Source organism: Drosophila ficusphila, unplaced genomic scaffold, assembly GCF_018152265.1.
Source record: "Drosophila ficusphila isolate 14025-0441.05 unplaced genomic scaffold, ASM1815226v1 contig_607, whole genome shotgun sequence".
NCBI classification, from domain to species: domain Eukaryota; kingdom Metazoa; phylum Arthropoda; class Insecta; order Diptera; family Drosophilidae; genus Drosophila; species Drosophila ficusphila.
This window is the reverse complement of record NW_025064537.1, coordinates 908,922-924,688: the sequence shown is the minus strand read 5'-3', so window position 1 is coordinate 924,688 and position 15,767 is coordinate 908,922. Positions and strand designations below refer to the sequence as shown.

The 15,767-nt window shown below is 37.0% G+C and overlaps 2 protein-coding genes across 9 annotated transcripts in view; both read left to right on the top strand.

Annotated features, from left to right (window-relative positions):
- The window catches only part of LOC108094500 (CUGBP Elav-like family member 2), a 58,304-nt gene extending 49,921 nt beyond the window's left edge, over positions 1 to 8,383 (top strand). For 6 of the 8 annotated variants that reach the window (XM_017195102.2, XM_043208676.1, XM_043208672.1 and 3 more), the window contains 3 exons: positions 3,964 to 4,332; positions 6,498 to 6,638; positions 7,092 to 8,383. In XM_017195102.2, the coding sequence (XP_017050591.2) occupies positions 3,964 to 4,332; positions 6,498 to 6,638; positions 7,092 to 7,363 (782 nt within the window). In that variant the 3' untranslated portion in view covers positions 7,364 to 8,383. Of the gene's footprint in view, positions 1 to 3,963; positions 4,333 to 6,497; positions 6,639 to 7,091 lie in introns of those variants that run through there. The other 2 variants (XM_043208670.1, XM_043208671.1) reach the window with 2 other exon arrangements.
- Positions 8,384 to 9,494: 1,111 nt separating this feature from the next.
- On the top strand, positions 9,495 to 13,698 carry LOC108094519. The gene is given in 10 exon segments (XM_017195121.2): positions 9,495 to 10,534; positions 10,915 to 11,292; positions 11,295 to 11,347; positions 11,766 to 12,157; positions 12,212 to 12,443; positions 12,503 to 12,730; positions 12,793 to 13,035; positions 13,117 to 13,358; positions 13,420 to 13,470; positions 13,527 to 13,698. Coding segments are annotated over 10 exon segments (2,865 nt in total). The 5' UTR covers positions 9,495 to 9,591; the 3' UTR covers positions 13,630 to 13,698.
- Positions 13,699 to 15,767: the final 2,069 nt, after the last annotated feature.

Genomic DNA, 15,767 nt, shown 5'->3' with positions numbered 1-15,767 from the left:
TTTTTTAACAACGTTTATATTGAAAAAAAATTTCATAAAAATCGGTCATCTATATCTTATAGCTGCTATAGGAAAGATCGAAAAATCTATATAGAAATAATGGAAATAAAATTATAATATCGTTGTTTTTCATCAGACAAGTATGATTTTTGGAATATAGAGTTTTCTTACGACTCTTGAATTACGAATTAAATTTGATCAAAATCGGACACCTATATCGTATAGCTCCCATATGATCTATAGTCAAAAATATGGAAAATGAATAGAAAAATCGTCTTAGATTCGATGTTGTCTAGCCTTTATGCGTTTTGTTCGACATATTTGATGACTGCAAGGGTATATAAGCTTCGGCTTGCCGAAGCTAGCTTCCTTTCTTGTTTTTAATAGCAACCCTGCAGAAACATGTTTCAAAATGTTTGTATTCCTCGAATTCTTAACTTTATTGTCGTCTTCATTCATTTTCCACTTATTTCTATTTCAAACGCATTTTAAGTGTATGTTTTAAGCCCCTTAAAAATCAAAAGCTTTTAAGGCTTTTTAAAATATTTGAATGAGCTGTTGGTTGATTGGTATTTAATTATGGGTGTCTATGTGTGTGAAACGTAATAAAAAATGAATGCAAACTTTTAAATGATATTTATAATTAGTTCCTATAATGCCTTTATTTGTTACGAGGTTTGCTTGCAAGAACTTTGTAAAAATACTCTAAAATCTATTTGTTAAGTAAAAAGGATTTAATACAGCAATTATAATTTACATGATGGGCCACATTTATCGTCCGAAGCTTAATGCTCCCTAGTCATTTGTTTTGACATTCAACAAAAAGTAAAATCCTTCCAATTTTTTCCCCGCTTACATCATTTATAAACAGCAGATTTAAGGTAGAGTAGATGGCCAAGGCAGAATCCAGCAACAACTGTCAAATAATTAATTTCAATTTAAGCAACAAAATTTGCATAAATGCAGGCGAAGGAGACGCAGAGCAAAGTAAGCCGGAAAAGTTAGGGAAAGAAAGGAAAACGCGGCCCAGCCCTTCAGGCGCCTGATGAATAAAACAAAAACATTGTAATAGGATTAAAAGGTGGACAACGACAATGACGAGATGACACGATGATGAGGATGATGGCCCAGACGGGCTCTCAGATTTCTGGCCAACACAGACACACCAACACACACACACACAGACTCACAAACAGACACGGACACAGGAACAGTCGCAGGTCCGTCACACGTACGCGGCGTCAATGTAAACGTGTTGCATATGCAACGCCGCTTCATTAGAATGACCGACGTGCCACGCCCACCCGCCCCCTGGCCAGTCTCGACGGGAACGTGGACATTTTGCGCATAACAAATCAAGCTCGAGAGCTTGAACAAACAGCCAAAAGGCGAGGGTGAGGGGATAAAATGAAATAAAGGGGGAATCACAGACAACCAAATGTTGAGCGGCGCGTGATGTAATCGCACAAAGCGAAAAAATCCGCCCCTGAAATTTGTATTTCACCGTAGAGGGGATGCTCTAATTAAAAAATATTTTCGAGAGTATTTTTTTCTAATTGCAATCTGTAGAAAATTTCCTAGGTAAATATTATATAAGTCTTTGTTCAACTTTTTGAAAAACTCCAAGTTTTAAACGACTAGCTTTTACCATACATTTTACCTAAACCAAACCAAATTTTTAAAACAAAATTAAAAATTTATTTAAAAAAGAAATATAAGTTTTAAGTTTACAAAGTTGATTTGCTTATCTAGCAAAAAAAAATGTGTGTTTCCTTTATGAATGTGAGAAAAAGCTTGTAACAATGCTTAAAAAATACCACAATCGAATGTAAATCTCATAGCTACCCATGACTTGTACTAAAGCCGGCACTCCCAACCAAGAAACAGGATATGCGAAAGGGAATCGGACCGAGAAAAAGTGAGAAAAGAAGGACGAGGAGGCGGTGGCCACCGACTGACGGCAGTAACTGTAAACGGACAGTGAGGGCGACTGTTGGGCAGTTAGGGGAACTTAGAGCGACGACGTATGCCACTTGAATAACAAATGACGTTTTTAAATGCCAGATCCAGGAGGCAGCAGAAGGAGCGGCGAGGACTCAACGACTCCGAACTCTGATGGCCAGCAAATGTATGGAACGTGTCCTCTGCGCTCCTTCGTTCCCTTTATTTTTTCTATATTTAAGTGGCGAACGAACCCGTTAAGTGGATGCGGCAGACCTGTAAACGTTTGCTGATTTGACCAATTTCAGAAAGCCAGAGATGACAGAAAAACATTATTTAATTGTGGGTTTCTAAGGACGAGGCAATCATTTAAAGGAGGAGCAACAGAAGTACCCTGATAAGAAATATTTTGATAACATAGCAGAAGGAGTTATACAGCAATGTAGATAAGAAATAGTAAATTGTTCATGTATTTACATATATAATGAATTTTCTTCTAATTACTGACAGAAATGGACCAATTATAAATAAATCCAACTAATTAATAAATTAAGCCATATTTAAAGTCCTGAAAAATGCTTACCTAAATATGAATGAAAAGAAGCAAAAATCACCAAAGGAATAACCAAAGGAGAACGTCTTTGTCCGCCATTTTCCTTGCTATTCTTTGCCCATTTTCCGACTTGAAATTTTTATAAGTCTTGCCAAAGGCCCCAAGGGCAAAGAGCACCATCAAAGGTGGCCAAAAAGAAGGGGCCGTGATATATATATAGTGTAGTGAATGCCCCAATAGCCGGGGGCATGTGGCATGTAGGCAAATGCAATTCCAATGTGGCAACAGCAACAACTTGAAGTTGTCCGCAGGTGAGAACACTTAAAGTTTTATTATGCCCACAAGAAAGGGGAGAATTTGCTGTGGGGGCGTGGCACCCAAGGATGGCCAAAAAGTACACACACATACACACAAACACTTACACAACCAGCTACTGGCAGCTCATTCAAAGCGAGGAAGCAATTTGAAAAATATTCCTTAAATATGCTAGACAATGCCCGGCTCCTTATGTGAATGTCTGTGCTCATCTCTCTCCCTCGCACACATACCACACCTGCCAGCTCTCTCGCTCTCTCTTTTTGTCTCTGTGTGTTCCTAGGATTCTTGTTTTGTGTAGAACAGCTTTCAATCTTTTGCCAGCGCCGCCAAGTATGCAATATAAAAGAATAATAAAAGCCGGAAACGGAAAAAGAAAATGAAGAATTTTTCATTGCCCGATTCCTTCCGCCAGCGATTCTAGATTTTTAATTACTTGATGCAATTAATTTTATATAGTTTATGTCTAACTGCATTCGATTGATTTGAATTTATGTCTATTTAAGCGTTTGTATGTTTGATTTTATTTTATTTTAATTTTTACCAATATTTGCATCCCGTTTTATTAATTTTAATTTAATTATTTATTTATAACCTTTGCATTTTTTAATTACTTAATTCCTGTGTTTGTATTTTATTTATTTAATTTATTCCTTTGTTTATGATTTACTTGAATGTTTGTTGTTTTTTTTATTTTACATAAGTTTAATATATATTTTATTTCTCTTTCATTTTATGTTCACCATTTTCATTTTGTTTTTGTTTTTTCCCTTCCCCTTTTTGTTTATTTTCATGTTTTGTTTTTATCTTAATTTTTATTTGTTTTGATTTGTATGTATTTACATAAAATTTATGAAATCGAAACCAAAAACCAAACCAAAAAATTAAATCGAAATTAATTTTTTATAATTTTTTGTATATGTAAATAATCCAATTGGGTGTGTGTTTTCTTCTATGTTTTTTATATATAAATATTCGTTGAACATTATTTGGTATGTCTATGATTGACTCTGTGGTCATGTACAAAAAAAAAAAAAAAAAAAAAAACAAAACAATCAATCAACTCAATCAACCAACTCAACCAAAACCTTAAACCATAAACCAACCAACTCAAACTGTACAAAACAAAACAAAAAATGACTATGGAAAATCAGGACTAAATTTCCACCACCCACCGGAAAACAGTGCCCACCACAGCCAACCCGGTCCCGCCGGTGGCGCCTCACCAGCAGCATCTCTATCGGCTGCCGCAGGGATCCCTACCGCCGGGCATGCTCCTGGCGCTGGACTGCTCGCCGCTCCATCCCTGTCTATGCAGAATCTGGTAACCCTGCTAGCCGCGCCCTCCGCCCACCACCAACTGACCCTCGCCAACGCCACCGCCCACCATCAAACAAGCAGCAGCACCACCACCACCGCCACCACCAACAACAACAACCACACAAGGTCGCAGCTAATGGGTCACACGGCCACGCCCACTCAGCCGGGGGGCGGGGGCCAAACGCTGACCTTGAACGCGCTGTGTAAGTAGATTGTTATCAATTAATAACTGTTCTCAATGGTAGAGTACGATTCATTCAAAGATTCACAGCCAAAGAATCAGTCCTTTAGAAAATCAAAAAAAAATTCTGAAAATAAAATTTAAATACAAACTTGTAAATCACAACTTCAATTTAAATTCAATTTTAAAATCTCAATATATTCAAATCTTTTTTTAAATATATTTCTTAAAAGCTGTTAAATTCAATTTTAACACAACGTTAAATCAAGAAAATGTGAATATATAAACCAATATGTATGTGTGTATGTATGGGGATTGGTGTTTGGGTTCTACCTTTTGTAAGTGCCTTTTGTATATTTGTTTGTGTTCTTTTGTTTCGTTTTGTATTGTAACCAAACAGAGTTTTTCCTCTGCCATTTAATCACACTAATTGTGAACTATAAAAGCCTTAATAACAAATCCCTTGGCTGAATGCATGAGCCTACGCCCTCGCCCACCCTTTACCTATCCTCTATTAACAAACAAAATACTATTTCAACACAAAACTCTTTAATAGGATATTTGAATAAAGTTTACCTCACAAGCTTAGTGTAATTCTTATTTTCTAAAAGAGCGGTTTTAAATTCAGATATGGCGTTTAATTTTATTAGCTATAAATAAAAGAACGATCATTTAAAGAACACGAAATGAAAAATATTTGTATATATATTTTACATAAAATAGATATATTTACTAAAAATTTAACAATTGCTTTTCCCAGCAGTTGATTAGAATTTCCTCTCGGCAACATCCAGTTGTGTGAACATTTCTAATTCCAAAAAGTCTTTTTTCTTTTTGATGTTTGTACTCTACCCATCTCTGTAAATAAAACAAAATTTTTTACACACAAACCGAAGCTAAATTGATAAAAACAGGAAAAGGGTAGGAAACCAGCGAACGCGAAAAAAGAATCGAATCCGTGTTACTGACAACAATAAATAAATGGCATTCCATACAATACGTTCTTGATTGCATAGCAAAAATTCAAATTTAATAAAACAACATGAAAGCGAAAAATATGAGAACAATATAGGGGGGAAGTTCAAGAAGCGATTCGATAACTTAGCTATGTGATTTCTATTTATATGAAGAAAGGAATTCTTTAATAAATTGCATAATATTAGGCCTTCCAGGAATAGAAAGCTGGGCCTCTAGAAATTGTCCGCTTATTGGAAATTCTATATGAAAACACTCGAAATTATAATTTAATAATTCATACATTTTTCTAAGTACTAAACAGATTCGCACAAAGTCCTGAAGACCCTGCTTTCAATATTTACTTATATCTTGGCCAATTCATTTCCACAAGCCGATTATATGGAATAAACTAAACTTTACTTGTTAAACACAATAAATTTCCAACAGTTTTCCACATCCCCGAGTACAATTAGCTTTTCAATTATCAGCTTTTATGGATTCCGAAAGCACTAAAATTTAATTTGTTCTAAAACTTACACTCACAAATAGGGAAACATAAAAAATGTTCCCATATATTTTCAGAAGCTACAAAAAACTCTCACACGAAATGCAGTGAAAGAACATTAAAAAATAAAAGAAAGTAATAAATTTATGGTAGATTATGCAAAAAAATGGAAAACAAGCATTTGGGCGTAGCACAAAGCGAACTGCAGGGGGCCACCAAAATTTTTGGTTCAGGGTTGGCAGGCTCAATTAAAAAACTGGCGCCATGGGGAGAGACCGGAACAACAAAGGCTAACAAATTTTTTCATGATACACAAACAAAAGGGAAAAATCAAAATAAAATTTAATAATGAAAGGACGAGGGGCCACAAAAAAAGTGATAAAATAAAACATAAAATGGTTGAGCACGAAGTGTGAAAAGGAAGACTGAAAATAATCATAAATAAAGGGGCGAATCTCATATACGTTAACTCAACTTGGGTTCGTTTATTGTTCAGATATGGTACGTGTGTATGTTTGATGATATATATTTTTCTGCGTATGTATCTGTGTCCCTCTGTGTGTGTGTGTTTGTCCTCGTTCCTTTTTGTAAGTGTTTGTTTTGGATAACTTATTATTGGAAAAATGAAATTTGCGTACAATTTATAATTATTTTATAATTTCTTTCAGTTGAATAAATCATGTAATTTGAGTCAGTAAATTGTAATTTTAATTCCCACATTTTAGGGCCTACAAGTGCTGCAGACCCCTATGCATCCTCCCTGAGCGGACTTTCAAATGGAGCTGCCTACGGTGCCACATCGCAACCTCTGACAGCCAGCGCCCTTCAAGCGGCAGCTGCGGGTGTGGCTGGCAAGCAGGTCGAAGGTAATTAAAATTGAACATAATTAAATAATAATAGTAATTAATTTTTAATATACTAAAAATCAAGAATACCTAAGATTAAAAAATAATAAAATTTGTGCAGAATAATAATTATAACAGCTGCCATAAATTTATACAAAACACTTTCCTACAAATTTATACAAGAATATTTGTTCATTTTAAATGGTTTACCTAATATTCAAATTATTTGCATACTTTTTAATTGATAAATCAATTTATTATTCTGTGTCAAAATTTTGTAAAATCTTTCAATTTGACTACATATATTCATTATATTCTATTTGCAACGAATTTGTGTTACTTTCTAAATATATACATTTTTGGTTGCCTTAGGCTTTCGTTACAAAAGAAACTAAAATGTTCTATAACGAAATAGCAACTACATTTTTTACCTTTTGTGCATTTTCTAAAATATTTTGTTCTTTTCACAAACAGGTCCCGATGGCAGCAATCTATTCATTTATCACCTACCTCAGGAGTTTATTGACACGGATCTCGCGTCGACATTTCTGCCCTTCGGCAACGTACTGTCGGCCAAGGTGTTCATCGATAAGCAGACCAACCTGTCGAAGTGCTTCGGCTTTGTGTCCTACGACAATCCACATTCTGCCAACGCGGCCATCCAGGCGATGCATGGCTTTCAAATCGGCACAAAGCGGCTGAAGGTCCAACTGAAACGTTCCAAGGATGCGGCCAAGCCGTACTAACATGGCTTAAATGGGCGTGGCCAAGGCACCCAAAGCACACCAATAATTCACAAAAAAAAAAAATGGAGGAAACTAGTTTAAACAATTGTGCCTTTAAAGCAATGTTCTGAAACCAAAGGACCAATTACAAAATGTAGATTTTAAGTCACAAAACTAAAGATAAATAGAAAGCTTACAAATCAAGTTCTCGAGTGCACAAAAATGAACCGCAAAAATCAACCCTACCAAAGAAGTGGCTTAGAAGTTACATCCTTGTTTCAATCACATTTGCTGAAGACCATCAACCATTTTCATGAAATCTAACTTACTGTTCAACGTGGTCGGCAAACAAGTCCTAAAAATACAATTGAACCAAAATAAAATGCAACCAGTTTCATGCTACGTTGTGGCGCTAAAGTATTTTTCAAAGCCAAATAGTTAAGCAAACAAATCGAGAAAATCAACACTGAAGAGGGAAACTATTTTTTGCACTAATCAAACGATACAATTTAGAAAATTAATGTTTAGTTAAAAGTTAAGGAAATTTTATAATAAAATTGAATAGAGCACAAGCCAACAAAAACATTCGAAATTCCGTTCGTAGAGAAAAGCAAAGGGATAGTAAAACAAATACACTAAAAAAATGCATTAAAAGAGCTGTTAAAAACCATGTGAAAAGCAAAAAACAATTACCTAAATTGTTTTACTAAAAGGAAGCCAAGAACTTAATATGCGTCGAAAAATAATTCACTTTTAGTTTAACCTCTATATCCTTCTTTATTTTAAATCTATTTTGTATGCACAAATAGTTTTAAACTAAAACAAAATCCGCAGCTAAATTTTGTCAAATATGTACTTAAATTGCACTTGGCGTAAGAGAGCAAATATAAATTTGAAAAAAGTCAGACATATTAAAGTGTAAGCAAATTAGACTATAAGTAATTTAACATTTTACTGAAAGGTGTAAAAAGTGAAGCAAATCAAGTGGTTTCAAAAATTTAAAAATAAATATTAAAAATAAATAATGAATATTAAAATATATTACCATGTGAGTTATAATTTGGGGAAGCAAGTATGCACAATAATAAAGACGCAAAAACGTGAAAGGACATATGAGAATATTTTATTCACATATTAAAATTTTTAAGTTATTTCCAATGGTATTGTTTGGAGATTTTTGTTTCATTGTTGAAGCCGAACGTTAAATAAATACGCATTTGTATTTGGCTTTAAGCGCAGCATTTAGCTTTGGGCTCTTAATTCTCCTGAAGAAAAGTCAGCAGGATGGACTCCCAGTTGAGTCCTCGCAGGAACCCTGAGATGCTCATGTTGAAAGGGATCTTATCACATTTACGCTATTGTACATGCATTCTTTATGCGGCAACTGACAACTCAACTGGTGCTGATAGCTGCGGACCTGAAGGCCAGGATGCTGGATTGGGGCGGATTGGGGGCGGGAATCCAACAACGACGGCCATAAATCAAAAGCATCCTGCGCTGACTGCGAGTCCTTGCACTCCATCCCATTCCCATTCCATTACTTCTTCTGCTGCAATTCAAATGTTGGCGTTAACGCATGAAATATGCATATGCTCGGAGTCGCCGAATGTGCAGCTGTTGTCTGGATCTCGCTTTTTTACCTGCTACCTGCGAACAGAGCTGACAACTACGGAATGTACAGAAGAAGCTAAGTCAAGGATTAACAAAGTACGTAAAAATGCATTTTACAGAAACAATCTATACAAAAAACTTTTATTTAAAAATATCCTATTATTAACATACTCAACTCTTAAAAACGTTTTAAAGAGTTATTGTGAGAATTAAACCGTATCACAACAAATATTTGGATCCTAAGTTGATAGATTTATTAAATTACATTTTATTAAAAGACAAAATATGATATTTTTTGTATACCTCGATATAAAAATGACAATTGTGATACTGAGAGTGAATCTAAAGGTTCCAAAAGTCATGCACAATTTATTCTCATAGAATTTTTAAGTAATTTTCCCTAAGGTTTCTACCACTTCAAAAGTAGCTAGATCCGACTGGAAATCATCAAAGTTGGCTGACATGATGCTGAATCCAAGCCTCGGTCCGAGTAAGCATTCTTTAAACTTCAAGATACGTGCCTGTCGTAGAGGTCAGCTCAGAACATTATTCAGTCTGCGCTGGAGCGAGCAACTTGAAAAATTGTTTTTATTTTGCCCCGTTAAAAAGTTGCATTCAAATACAAATTTATATCGAAGATGGCACAGCAGGGTGAAAGGTCCGGGGGTGGACCGCCAGGATCGCCTCCGCCCCGCCCGCCAAGGGCTCCTCCGGCCACGACTCCTCGTGCGAGTTCTGCGGCCCCAACTCCGGGCGATGTGACTCCGGCTCGAAATGCTCCTCCTCCTGCGCCTCCTCCGCCGGCGACAAGACGCTCCACCGGAATAGGAACGACCCCCAGGACAAGCGTTCGCGAGCCAGCACCTGAAAAAGCAGTCAAGGATTCCGCTCAATCGACACCGGTACGGACTTCCGGAGCTTCGGAAGCGACGACTCCTGCAAGAGCAGCCCCTACGACAACTCCCCGGGCAAGTATTTCCGGTCCCGGTGCATCAACAACTCGCCGGGGAAGTACCCCCGATCCAGGAGCATCCAAAACTCCCCGGGCGAGTACTACCGATCCAGGAGCATCGACAACTCCCCGGACAAATGTACCCGATTCCAGTGCACCGAGTTCTCTTCGAGCCAGTACTGCGGCACCCGAGACTCGACGAACTAGCACTCAGGCTACCGATCCGTCATCGTCCCCAAAGAAAAGTGATGCCGGTGTGCTGGCGTCACAGCACATAACTTTTGAGGGAGCCCAACCATCCACTTCTGCCAAAAGCAGAAGTCAAGACGCCAAAAGCAAAAGTCAAGACGCCAAAAGCAGAAGTCAAGATGCCAAAAGCGGAAGGCAAAACACCAGTGCTTCGAAAAAGCCTTCTCTGTGGGATAGATTTCAGGGCAAGAAGAAAAGCGCTACCCCAGAAAATCCGCAGAGACGAAGCGCTGAACGGAGGCCCCAATCATTAAGCGGACCTTCAATGCTCCAGAACAGGGCCAAAACGAACCGCATCCTCTACACAACCGATGAGGAGGTGCGCGAGGCCCTCATCGAGTTTTCCGTGTTTATCATATTCCTGATCCTGACATCACTGGGTGAGTGCAGAAAGTTTATTCGCCAGTACAGCGCTACAGTAGGAGTTCCTTCAAAGGAGATTTCATTACAAAAATGTATAAATCCCATATCCATATAGTTAGAACTTATTTAGATAGGATCTGGAATTTTAATGACTTTCCCTTTGCAGTAATTGTACAGCTACCAAATTACAGAAGAATCTCTATACTCCAATCTTAATATATACACAATTAAACATATCTATTCATTTTATATTTATACTATATATTTAATGTTTAGGAATGTAAATGTTCTTTTGCATTTACCTTTTAAAAGGATCATCTGATTCACATATTTATTTAGTTAGAAATAATAAGTGTTAACCTTTTAAACAAATTTATTTACCACCTGTAACCCACAGTCGTTCTGTCCGTCCGTCACTCGTACATGTTCTACTTCAACGACACGATGAAGAAGCTATTCACGACCCGCGAAATGGTCGTTGCACCTTCGGTTACTGTGAGTTTCGAGAAGCTGATCACTGTGCCGGATTGGTGGGACTACCTGATCTATAACTTTCTGATAACACTCCATGGCGATATGACGTTCATGGACGGCAATTCAGCGGATAATTCAACGGATGTTCCTGGGGAAGCAAAGCCGCCACCTGTGCCAGGTGAGGAGGTCCCTGAGGAAGGATCGCCGGATGAGGACGAAGAGGGCGAGGAGCCAGACGATGACGAAGGCCGCAAGATCCGACAAGCACCAGAAAATGCTGGGGAAGGCAGCCAGGATGTGGGGGCGACGACAAGCAGCCAACTAGGCCTCACAATACGACTGGACATCATCTGGAGGTGGGTGAAAGTGAAAGCACTCGAGTTCAAAGATATTTACAGGCTATGAAAGTCACTTTGTTTTTTCTGGTCAATTTAAATACCCCTATTTATATTTATAAAGTTAATCGTGTCATGCTAGGTAGGTCTACAAAAGTATCTTTAGGTTTAAAAGTGTTTCGAGTTTAAAAAAAGAATAAAACATTATTTTGTATACTTTATAATACTATATAAACCTTGCGGTGATTGAAGGCACTAAAAAAACTATGCCAATGCTAAATAAACGTTTCTTTTTTTTATTAGGTGAAAGTGGATGTGCTATAATAAATCAAAAAATTAATTTTAAGTTAAATCACCGCAAGATCTTTTTGCACTATAAAATTCATCCATAGAACTTTGAAGAATTTTAACCAAGTTGTTAATTCCTTTTGCTTTCTAGGGTCGCGTTTTCCTATACGAAAACCTGCTTTTGGGTCCGCCGCGCATCCGGCAAATCCGAGTGCGAAAGGAGAGCTGCTACGTGAACGACGCGTTTGTCCGGTACTTCAACACGTGCTATGCGGCATATTCCCCCGGAGCGGAGGAGCGAACGTCGAACTACAAGGGATCTTCCTACAAAACAATGAGCGACCTGGACACCACGCCCCTCTGGACAACTCTGGCCTTCTACCGCACCGGAGGGTACACGGTGGAGTTGGACTACGACAAAAACAAGAACCTGAAAACGATCAGCCATCTGAAGGACATCCACTGGCTGGATCGGGGCTCTCGACTCTGTCTGGTTGAGTTTAATTTGTATAACGAAAACACGGATATTTTTCAGAGTGTTAAGTGAGTTTGAAAACCCTTTCTTTGTCCAGTATTTAAGTAAGAATAATCTATCAGATTAATAGCGGAGATTCCGCCCACTGGCGGAGTAATTCCCCAGGCCCAGTTGCAAACTGTAAAACATTATTCCTTTTTCACGGACCGCAGTATGCCGATGACCGTGATCTACATTTTCTGGTATATCATGATCATCTACTACACCATCTATGAAATCACCGAACTTCTCAAGTCCGGATTCAAAAACTACATCCTTTCGATGTTAAACATACTCGATTGTGCTATATTACTGGTGAGGTTTTGATTGATTATCCTTTACCTATTTCTTTAACTCACAATCTGTTTTTTCAGTGTTGTTACCTTGCCTTGGTTTATAATATTTGGCATTTTTTTAAAATTAATTCAGTCACCGATAAAGCCAAAGTGGAATTGACATACCAAAGTCTGGATATACTGTGTTTCTGGAATATAATTTATGTGGATATGATGGCAATTCTGGCTTTTCTTGTGTGGATTAAAATATTTAAGTTTATCAGTTTCAACAAGACACTCGTGCAATTCACTACCACATTAAAAAGGGTTTGATATATTACCTAAAAAAAAACAAAACTTAAAAAACTATAAATTTATATATCTTGTAGTGCTCCAAGGACTTGGCCGGTTTCAGTTTAATGTTTGGCATCGTGTTTCTTGCCTATGCCCAGTTGGGTCTTCTATTATTTGGAACAAAGCACCCGGACTTCCGTAACTTTATAACCTCGATTTTGACCATGATAAGAATGATTCTGGGCGACTTTCAGTACAACCTAATTGAACAAGCGAATCGAGTTCTGGGTCCCATTTACTTCCTGACTTATATTCTGCTTGTCTTCTTTATTTTGTTGGTAAGTTGGAAAAGCAAATGTTCTCAGAAAACATATAATTTATTTATTCCTTTTTTCTTTTCATCAACTCTCTTAATTTAGAACATGTTCCTTGCAATTATAATGGAGACCTACAACTCAGTGAAGAGCGAAATCACACAAGGCCGCAGTCACTTGGGCTCCTATATCTATAAGAAACTCGCGAATATGCTCTACTGGATCACCCACTGTGGTCGAAAGCGTCGACCTCAAGCCCCGCCACCTGAAGTGGAGGAAAAGGATGCGGTCCCCGAACCCGTGCAAGAAATGCCCCAGGAAACGAGGAAGCACATGACACCCGCAGAGTACGATTGTGGAAAAACCCTTCTTCTGTTGAACTAATTACCAATTATTTTATATTTTTAGAGCCCGCTTCTTTCAGGATGTTCCTGCGGGAGAGAACCCTGATATGGTTCGGTAAGAACATAAATAATTTACATAATCTAAAACCCTATTAATTGGTCCACTTTTAGTTTGACTAACCGTGTGGGTCTTCTGGAGGAAATTTTAGAAAAGTTAATCACCAACATGGATGATATTCTAAAACGCGTTGAGAAGGAGAAATCTAAGAAATAATCGGGATCTTAAATTTTCACCTTAAAATTTGTTTTTTTTTTTATTAAACCTGAAATGCTCTACCCTTTATAATGTACACAGATTTTACCTGGCTAGCAATCAAATAAGCGAAAATTAATTAACTTCTACTCCTCCAAAGCAAGACTAAAACCAACTGGTAAAACCACAAGAACCGAGCGCTAATCTCTGCCAAACCCGTGACTCCTTTGTGCGCTTAACCCTTTATTCCACACGCCTCCACTTTACACCTTTACACATCTATTTCCACATTTGGCAACAAAGGCATAAAGAAATTAAAACCCCAAGCGAAAGAGTCTGCTAAACAAACCGACTAATTTAGCTACAAAAGAGAAAATAAACTGCCACAAAAATTCTTAATCCAAAAAGCTTGTTTATTTGTCAAGTCTTTTTTGTCATTTGTTTTTTTGTTTTATAATTTTCTGGTGTAGTTTACTTTCGAGCACCCAATTTGAGTCATATAGTTTTTTTTTTGGTGCATTGCTAAAAAAAGGACTTGTGAATCACGTACATAAAATAGTGGATGTATTTATCTCAACATGGTTAAAAATGGTAACAATAGAAAAGTAAATATACAAATCTAACAGACGAATTTATTGGCCAGCTTTAATTGTTAATATATATGAGAATAAAATTCTTTCACTGTTAAATTTCAAGAAAATTAAAGCCCATTTTATTAGTATTCAAAAAAGAAAACAAAAATTGAAATAAATCTGCTTAAGTGATTTTAAATCACCAAGAAGTCCAAGATATTCCGCTTTGTTAACAGCTCAAATTTGTTAAACGAACGAACGATACAGGCATATAAAGCACAATTTATACAGACAGACGCATTTATATGCTTTGCATTGTTTCGCTTTTGTAAATACAAATTGAAAAGTTGCAATCATTGCACCGGCCAAAGCAAACACACAAAGGCTGTTCGTTCAGATGGGGATGGGAAAATAAACCCTTCAACACGCAGGTGAGGAGTCCACTTGAAAGGACCCGAAAGCTGTTCCATCCAGAACAGGAGAATCACGGATTGAGAGCACAGGAGCCATAATTACCGATATGCCTTTTACCCACACCCCGATGAGCTCAAAAACAGTTAACATCCTTTATTCGCAGGGTTGCTCTGACAGTGATGCTGATGATGATGATAGCAACTCTGGTTGTAATGTACAAACATGTCGGCCACATATGATTTCAAGGGACATGAAACTTAAACAGGAATAACCTTCTTGACCGACGAAATTTAAAAGATAACATTGCTATAAATCTTACCCAATTTGGATAATTGGAAAAAATACTGATTCAATTTAAAATCAACTAACTAAAAGGTGCTCGGTAAAGCCTTAGTACTAGTTTAATTATTGCGTTTTCACTGTAGCAAAACAAACAGCACATTAAACGCCAAGCCTGAAATACACGATTTTTAATTTGATTTCTGCAAACAAAGGCAATATTTCAACACGAAGATATGTAAAAGACAAATGAAACTCACTTTTCGATATTAAACGCATAAAGAAAGTATATCAACAATTAATTTTTTCGTTGACGGATTGTATTGTTAATTCTTAACTATTTTTTCGGCGTCCACCTTCAGAAAATGTATTTAAATTGAGCCAAAGGTAAATGTTATCAAAATGAGATATAAATATATTGGTTTTTTGCTTTTTGATTATAATTCACCAATTAATATGCTCTTATAGCCCCATGGTTTTGTTTGACAAAAGAATAACAGGCAATTAAGTTAACCATAAGTTGACCACAATTAATTACCCCAATGCATAGTACGGAAAAAATAATTAACTAGTCGTTTTTTTAATGCCGAGAGAGAACTAATGAGGCATATAATGCCTATACAGAATTTATACCAGCATTCAATTTAAATCAGTGGAATTTCAGTCGGAAAGTTGTTCTTTAGCCTGAAAATATGCAGAACTTTTGTTCAGGATTTAAAAGCTCTGTGAAATTATTCAAGCTATTCATCTGTTCAATACACGTTGTATAAAAAAAAGTATGGTGGCCAGAATTGTTTTGATTGAAAGCCACTTTTTAAACGGTTTAAAAAAGCTCTTGGGTTTTAGTCCTTTTTTATTTAATGGAACGAACATCGCAGTTTAAAAATGTATGCA